The sequence below is a fragment of the Scatophagus argus genome, chromosome 14 (genome assembly GCF_020382885.2).
Source record: "Scatophagus argus isolate fScaArg1 chromosome 14, fScaArg1.pri, whole genome shotgun sequence".
NCBI lineage: Eukaryota > Metazoa > Chordata > Actinopteri > Scatophagidae > Scatophagus > Scatophagus argus.
The window spans coordinates 16,452,347-16,461,334 of NC_058506.1; the positions used below are offsets into that span (position 1 = coordinate 16,452,347).

Consider the following 8,988-nt stretch of genomic DNA (forward strand, 5'->3'; position numbering starts at 1 on the left):
AAAAGGTAACTTTAGCCCAGAGAAGCATAATTCCACCTTCAGAGGAACAATATGAGCTGTTACCAGTTAGCCCAGAAGGCACTTCTACATAATCCTTGCTTTGTTTACATGTGTCAAAATAAAGCAACAACAGAAGAAAAGAAAGAAAAGAAAAAAACACACAGAAACACCAGATGTCATGCAGGAAAAAATTATTACATAATAACAGTTCACAACCACAACACTGGAAAAGTAGGGATGCAATCATCTACATACTGTAGCTGCTGTAGTCTTCCCAAGAGAAAACTGCACTTTACAGTTTCGAACCCACTGGCTCTTCTTCTACTGTCTCTCAAGTTCTCCTCTAGAGCAGAACAGTCTTGGGCTTTGTTTGCGTGTGGTTTACATCAAGATCAGACAGACTTGTTCCTGCTCTGTCTCACAGCTCGTCTCGCTAGAACTCTGTGTCCTGTTCATTAGTGACTTGGCTTTCATGAAGTGCAAATGGATCACCTGGAGGACCCAACCTGGCAGGAAACGAGACGCTCGTCTATGGTTTGAACGGACTGCTTAAAAAGGCAGTTGGAAATGACTTATTAGACCACCACGTCATGACACCAAACCGCTGGATACTGACTAAAACACCTATAGACTGTGACAAGTACATATCAACTGACTTCCACCTAAAAGCCAACATATTTGATTTTATCTTGCAGTGTGAAAGGACGAACTGAGCATCAATCTATCTAGACACAGTGGAAATGGGAAATGAAGATTATACAACAGTTCTAGCGCTCATCCACATCCGTCAAATCCTTTGAAAACACAAATCTCAGTGGATTCTACCAAAATAGCAAGTCCATCAATAACTTGCTCTGTTCATTTAAATCCAATTCATATGGACCAGTTAAAAGAAAAACAAAAAGGGAGAGATTTATTAACTCCATCCATATTTTTGTGCATCTGTTTCCTATTTTCACAATATTCACCAATCAGCCAGAAGTTTATCTGTATTCTCCCTGAGTGTGCCCAATGTTCAACTTCATACAATTAGTTTTTCCATTGCTTTTACGCCTCTCTACCCTCCTGCCTCATCGCTCATTGTCCGCCACACTGTTCATCTTTTGTCTCCCGCACCAAATCTGTCTGTCATCCCTTCCTGTATATCCGTCTCCATCTGCCACTTGTATTTACCCATCTGTTTTCACCAACAGTCTGTCCGAAGGCCACACTCCATGACTGAGAAGCACATCGGCTGCTGCTTGAGAGAAGCTTTAGAGAGGGCTGTAAAAGCAGATGTTGCTGACCCACGTGTTGGTATACAAACGTATACTGTATGTAGTGCTTAGTAAACACACACACATACGAGCACAAGTTTCCGGCCTTGTGCATGTGTTATCATTTAGCATTGAGACACGCACTGCATTTTCAAAATGAATCATTCAGAATCAAGATGGGAATAATGTTTAATATCGTATTAATCATCACTTTGGGTGTGTTGGCCTAAAAGCACAGCACTGGATAAGAACTGAAATGGAAAAGACGCCCATGGCAAGTTCAAACCTAAAAATAACCAGAAATATCAGGAGTATAATGCTTTTATGATCAGCTTTGTAAAACATAACACGCAACTAAAGTGTATCTGGACTGTTTGCTGAGCAGAACAAAGAATAATTAATCACTGTGTCAATGGACCAGATGCCTTCTCATGACCGACAACACAGAGAACTTTCCCTGGGGTCAGTCACCTCCAGGTTGAATGGACATACCACATGCTGACGTGTATTTTCAGCCGTTTATTCTTTGTTGCAAAACACACACACCTCCCTCAAGGGGAATGTGTGTGTGCTCGACCTTTGCCCCATCATAAACCTGTAAACTGCCCCTCCTCTGAAGGCTCTCGCCATGTGTCTGTGAACAGGAATGTGGCTCTCAGCTCCTGCATAATGACCACAGCTAATAAAAAGCTCATCTCTGACAGCCTGTGGAAGTGATGATGTCTCATTCAGCTCAACAAGGTGCACGAGCAAACTGTGATAAACAGCTACCAGATGTATTTAAGAGTACAAGAAGGACAAAGTATTCAAAAAGGTTCTTGGTTTGTTTTTGGTTTTTTTGCTCTTGTTTCATTACAGCTTCATCAGAGGTGATTCTGCATGATTTCCACTGGGGATGAGGAGACAGGGACAGGGACCCCCACCCACACAGACACACACACACACTGTCCTCCTATTGTCCAACCACCAAAATGCAGGGGAGAGAAGATCTGAGTCAATAAAGGTGTTAAAAAGCCCTTCTGAGTGGCCTTAAGTTGTTACTGTGTACTCAAAGCATTTAAGCCAAATATAAAGTAAGGACTGATTTGCTGAGTTTTTCGCCCCGGATTTTGTCTTTCAGGCAACATACTGCACAACCTTAACTGGTAATTGGGGCTGTACGCAGCTTGTGATGAAGACTGCTTTGCACAAATAATTATTTTGTTTAGTTTACAACCGCAAAGAATGGTCCTCAAATTTAATTTTGTCATATCATCTGCTGTCGACTCAGCAGCGAGATTATTCCTCTCTTGCTCAACCCACTGACATATAGTGGGTCGAGTAACAGCGAGCATGTAAGCATAAATTTATGCATACACAGACTGGGACTGAGTGTGAAGCACATAACTGAGCAAAGTTCAAACCGAACACCCCGAGATGGAACACTGAGCCTTTTCAGGATGTGAAAGTTTTCATCAACTTGCATCAACAAAATGCCCCATATTCAAAACTTTGAATTGAAACGAACAGTCAAGTGCAAGCAAACCAGGTCAGTGAGACAGGAAATCACAATATGTCAACAGAGAGTCTTGAAAGATAACCACACTTACAGTGCAATCTCTTCAATTATTTATACTCATGTAAAACCTTGAACAACATCTCAAAAACACGAATCTCCTGACAGATGAGCTACACTCCGTGACTACAGCTTCCAGCACACATCACAAGCAAAAGCAGATTGGAGTGTTTACACACTTATGGTTAGGGTGTGCTGCTAAAACAGAAGCTCAGACAGGTATCGCAAAGATATTCAGTGAAACTTTATCTGGAGCTGAACTGAAATAAATTCAGGTGGGGATGGCAGTTACAAAGTCTCTGAGAGCAGGCAGAGGTATGCAGCTACTGGATTCTGGCTCTATGAGACCAAAAAAAAAATCAGGATCATAAATTCTGCTAAAAGACCTCAATCGCCACAACTACCAACAGTGTGTAGATGTATGAACAGTGAAGAGGCTTTACTGTAAGTGCCAGTCATCACAAGGATGAGGTGACTCCCAGCATGCAGATCCTACGCCCACCCAGCAGGGCTCCTATCAGTCAGTGTAGGCCCAGCTGGTGCCTGAGATTAGACTCAGAGTTTCAAGGAGCACCGTCGATCGTCTCAGTAAAGGCACTCCGACACGTCTTTGTCGCGCTGCCGTATTCTAAATTAAGACAACGGCATTTAACATAACCCTCGTGGCTTTCCTTTGCAAAGAGGATGTTGCAACCTGTGACCCTCCCCCCTCATCTCTCATGACACCCAGTGAGTTTCTCTTTCACTTAACTGAAGAGGATAATCATGTCTGAATGACTTTTCCATAAGCCTTTCACTTGCGTTCTACCATCTGTCTTTGCAAGTCAGACCAGCGCAGCACTTTTCCTATTGGTGCCGTGAACCAATCCAGTTGTCCTACAGCATCAGGCCTGGTACTAAATATCTTCAGAGGTCCAAGAAACTAACAAATCCTGTTTCCAAAGTGGTCGTGCAGATTATATTCTTTCCCAAATGGCCACAGGGAATTCTGTTCTGGCCTGGAGCTGAAGGACAATCAGACCCATTAGGCCCAACCTGATTATACCCAACAGTCATGAATGAAAAGCAACACAGAGAAACAGACTGAGCCCTAAACCAAAGAGCCTTGGATAACTAACCTGTCTTTTCCTTATGAAATACTATCAGAAAGATGTTTTCACTTTCCAAATGTCTTTCTCTTGTCACGACAACATGCAGCTAGCAGTTCACACTCACACACCAGTGCAGCTTAGTGTTTTCCCATTGTGGTTCATGAAGTGTCTCAATCAACTGCAGGTATTTAAACACTTCTCCATCAAGAGTAGTGCAATACTTACACAGTATGAGGCCACCTACACACACACACACACACACTTCTTCTATCGACCAGGTTTCGTGCACTGTCTTTTATATTTTACATTACATTGTGGCTTTCATCCCACAGCAAGAATTTGACGGAGCGTAACCTCACAGCTTGCGCGTGTCCATGGAAAAAAAATTCACCAGCGGCAGCAGGGCAATGTGCTCAGCGGCACGTGGCCCATTAATTAGTGAGAGGAACCATACAGCTCTGTTTCATGCTTCAGTTGCAGCCACACACCTTCACACACACACACACACAAGCACACACTGAGACAAAACAAAGAAAATCTACTATGACACACCGGGTGGACAGGAAGTAAGACATTCTCACATATTAGCATGTCTCCCTGAAGGCCCTACAGCGAGACCGAAATATCTGAGGTGATTTTCAAGAATCGCCACAGTGTTGTGATCTTTTTGTATTTTTTATTGTGATGTTATTGACGGTCTGCACAACATGGAGAAACTCCTTTGGAGCACTGTGTCTCACAACATGAACCAAAAGGGCATCAAACATTAAACGAGTATAATCAAAGTGCGCTTTAAATCTCAAAGCAGCACCCACTGCACTTCAGAAGACACCGACGATGCAGAAAATCTTTTACACGTTCAACAGAAGCTCAAGCTAAAAAAAATCTGTTAAACCATTTTTATTCAGGTCAAGTGAGAGGCTGCACCGGTAAAATTTAGGTCCTGGTCAGAATCAACCACAAACTGCATGTCTGTCTATATGTTCAACTACCAGGTGACACTGCAGCACTGATGGTGGACGGTGATACTGTAACCTTGTGACACAGAAAACTTGAGAATGTCAACAACAGCTCATTTGTGCACACATTTCCTTCTCTGTCGCTCCTACAAAAGGAACCTGCATTTCAAAATAAATACCCAGCATGTGTTTTTTTTTTTTTTTATTATGTCAAATTATGTGCTAAATTGCTTGTTACAAAACCTGTTAAAAACAATAAAAAATCTAGGTTGAGGAAAGGAGTTAAATAAAGTTAAATAAGGGAGCATAATTACCAACCAACATCATCTCATTTATGCTCAAAATGCTAATCTATGAAGTATTTTTCCTTTCCTTGAAATGACATGAATGTCTTGTACAATATTTTACAAAAAAGGCCAATGATCAGAGAACTTTTAGACTTTATCTTGCTAGGAACTGATCTTGGAAGTACATTTACACCTCCAGGATGAAATTAAGGAGAATACAGCAGAATTTATTTGATAACTGAGGGATTATAATGCATTTTATGAGATCTTTCCTTCATAGTACCCCTAAGATATAAACACACACAAGTTTGATTTGTTCTTAACATTCCCCTCAAGTAACAAAGTGAGTTGTTATTCTCTCAGTGGTGGCATTAACCTTTAGAGAGTCAGTGTGACAGGAGCACTTTGTACTCTTAACCACCACTGCGCAACTAAAGAGATCTGTTCTTAATCCCACAGACGGATGTTGGAAAAGCGAAATGAGAAGCCTGAGCAGGGATCTCTACCAGGTACAAATGACAAGAATTAATCTTTATACAAAGAGACAATCAGTTTTTGCTCTTCATCCGCCTGAAACACATCCAAAACAACACTTTTTCAGTTGACTTCTGCCCCCAGAAGTCTGATAAGCAGCTGATTTCACTTGTGACGGAGACACACAGCCTCCACCCCCACCCTCCTCACGGCTGCTCTATCAAACACTTTTAACAACGGAAAACATGTGCGATTCACCACTTGAGGCCTTTCACTCCCACAGACTGGCTGATTATTCTGACGTTCGGGAGATGTTAGAGGAAGTTGTCCCCTGACGGGAGTCCCACGATTTCCTCTCTTGGCCGTCATCTTCTCCCACTCTGCCTCCCTCCCCTCCATCTGACAGATGCAGGTGTGGAGCTGTCCTCCTCCTCCACCCGACTCCAGGAGAGGAAACAGAAGCCAAAGAGGAGGCTTGACAGTTGGGGAAGAAAGAGCTAGCAAGGATGCACAGCATTTCAGAAAGCTTGCGAGTTTCTCAAGTAGACTGATGTTCAACACACAACGGCAAGCCAGAAGTCATCTGAACCTTTTAGTTTGGCTTTAGTTTGAACAGTTCTGGAGCTGAATTTTGAATATACACATTCACACTAAAAAAGCCAAAGAATTTCTCCATATAATTCACCTTCTGTTCAGCCAGTACCTCAGCTTCTTAGAAAATGGAAAGCATTCTTTGCTTTCAGGGTACACGAGATGCTTTCACTTGTGTCTCTGTGCTGTCAAAAGACTATCAGCAGGATGTCTCCAATGCTAGGACAACTTCAGACCTCTGGCTACATAAACAAGGCTAGAATGAAGAACTTAACTTAAAAAAAAAAAATCTTCTTCCAAATGTCGTTGCCCCACTGTATGTATACTGTCCAGTAAAAACAAAATACCTAAACAAGGCGGAGTCCTCCAAAAAAGACTACATTTTCTGTTCAGGGCAGGCCTCTGGGAAGGCATCACTTCTTCCACTGAGGCCCCCCGATGTGTGAAAGCCCTTCACTGTGCTCCACTGGGCTGTGCAGACACTGAGCGCCTGTGCCCTGTTTCACAGAGGGAGCCGACCAGCTAACACATCCAGATTAAATAACTCGTCTGAACCCAGAGCACCACCACCACCACCACCGCTGCTGCTGCTGCTGGGGCTTGAGAGGAAAGGACAGAGCTATTAACCGGTGCTTTTACTGTCACAGTGGCTGCTTCACACTGGAGTGGGGGAGTCAGGTGGATGATTGATTTTTTTCTACACCTTCTGTCCTCCGCGTGTTTGCAGAAGTGAGTGGTCTCTTTTCAGTAAAACTATGACTGTCAAACTTGGGGAAAGAGAAAACAAGTTTAGTCATAAAAGGAATAAAAACTAACTCTGAAGTGGATCTCAGCAGCAGGAGGATGCGAACTGTCTTTCACAAAGGGGTGTACAATGAATGACTGTTACGAGCTTTCATCCTCTGGTTTCGTTACAAAACTTTTCTATGATACCCAAAGCTGCATGGTGAGTTTGTGAACAAACAACGTAGCAGGGAATATTAGTCATAATCCCAACAATGCTGGGATGGTGAAGCAGCCAAAGGCAATCGGAAATGGTTCACACCTTTACTGTAGTGTGCATGAAACACGGATATATAAAATATATGCATCTAGAAACGCTCTAACTTAGAAAGAAGCCAAATGTGAGCTGTAACGTATGACTGACAATATTTCATCATGGAGTCGCGCTGACAAACTCACAGTCTCTATGGAGGAAGATGAGAGTGGCTGAATTTGGGAAGAGACGGACAGAGCAGCATTTAAACATTATCCAGCAAATAACGGCGTGATACTGGCAGCAGGTGCAGGCCAACTTAACGATAAAGTGTGGGAGGACTTCAGTTTTGCAGCTCAGTGGTTGAGGCCACTTTGCAGGTGCTCCGTGTCTTTGAAATCGCTCTTACCTTGTAGACTTTTCCAAACGCACCGTCGCCCAGCTCGCCAAGAATCTCCCATATGTCGTTAGGATTGATGTCCCTACGGACGTGCTCGTACTGCTTGCTTTTCTTTTTTATTTCAATAGTGGGCAGCCGGAGAATTTTGCTGAATCTAGCGAGTGCCATTATTCACAATGCAACAACATTCAGGAAAAACAAAAACATCAAAAAGGCTCTAGGCTGAGAGCATTACGCACGCAGAGACGCGTCAAAAAAAACACCACTTGTCTACCAATTTCCTCACTTTCCGCCTCTCAGAGAAAAGAAAAGGTGTTTTGAGCTAATTCGAAGAAGTTATTCTACTCCATCCATCCTCCGTCCATTTCAGCTCTGAAGGCTGCGCGGTCAGTAATCCCATTCACAAAGTGCGAGCAGTGCTGGACGCGCGGTGACCACCTGCCGCAGAAACCACGATGGAGTAGCCGCTCGCCTTCTCGCCAGGGCAACTTGTTGCTTCAAACTGTGAAAACGCCCCACCTCGTTACTCAACAACCCTCCCACTGCCGTCATGGAAATGTAGTTTCTTTGAAGGACCCAGCCGCCGTCACTGTGGCGCTGAGGAGGTAGAAAGGACTTCATGTCCGGGTAGGTGACGGGCGGGTCCTCCGACAGCTCGTACAGCTGTGCCATCGACAAAACTACTTTTTTTTGTTTTTTTTCTAGTTGAGCAGTGAAATAGTGTTATGAATTTCCACTGACTCAGATGTACTGTTCGTTTACATCTCAATGTCTTATTCGGGTAAGAGTTCATTATAGTTTAGTTAACTGAAAATCCTGAATACCTGAGTCCGTAACGTTAAAATTCATTATTCTGGGTTCTCTTTTTGCGTGAACTACTTGCTCGCTCAACTCACTTTGCGCTCCACCTTAACACGCGATGCTTTGGCGCCCTCTAGCGGCTCAGTGAGTCTGTACCTGCTGACTGCGTGGAAAACAACACAAAGCAGTCAGACAGCAGAGAGCAGATGATGAACATACTGCATTAACTAAGAGACTCACTCAAGAAGTGTACTCAAGTGATTTATTTTATATTTGATTTATTTGTATTTTGCTCGCACACAAAATGTACGAAGAGAATAAATCTGATGTTTTTGTTTTAAAGTGTACACAAACACAGTTCAAATGATTAGTCCACTTAGTTGACCAAAAAATTAACTGGCAACAATTTTAACAACCATTTAAGCAATTATTCAATTGAAAGAAATAAATGTTCCAACTTTCCAAAATAAAAATTTGCTACTTTTCCTTTAAATTTACCTTTAATATATTTTAACTTTCTGTTACCTGTTGTAAAAAAGCGAACATTGTGAAGGTGTGCCTTTGCTGTGTAACTTTTGAGTCACCGATTACAGATTAC

The 8,988-nt window shown here is 42.7% G+C and overlaps 1 protein-coding gene across 1 annotated transcript in view; it reads right to left on the minus strand.

Annotated features, from left to right (window-relative positions):
* The window catches only part of stk10 (serine/threonine kinase 10), a 39,257-nt gene extending 31,068 nt beyond the window's left edge, over positions 1-8,189 (minus strand). Inside the window, exon 1 of the mRNA XM_046410080.1 lies at positions 7,599-8,189. Coding sequence (XP_046266036.1) covers positions 7,599-7,757 — 159 coding nt within the window. The 5' untranslated portion in view covers positions 7,758-8,189. The remainder of the gene's footprint in view (positions 1-7,598) is intronic.
* Positions 8,190-8,988: the final 799 nt, after the last annotated feature.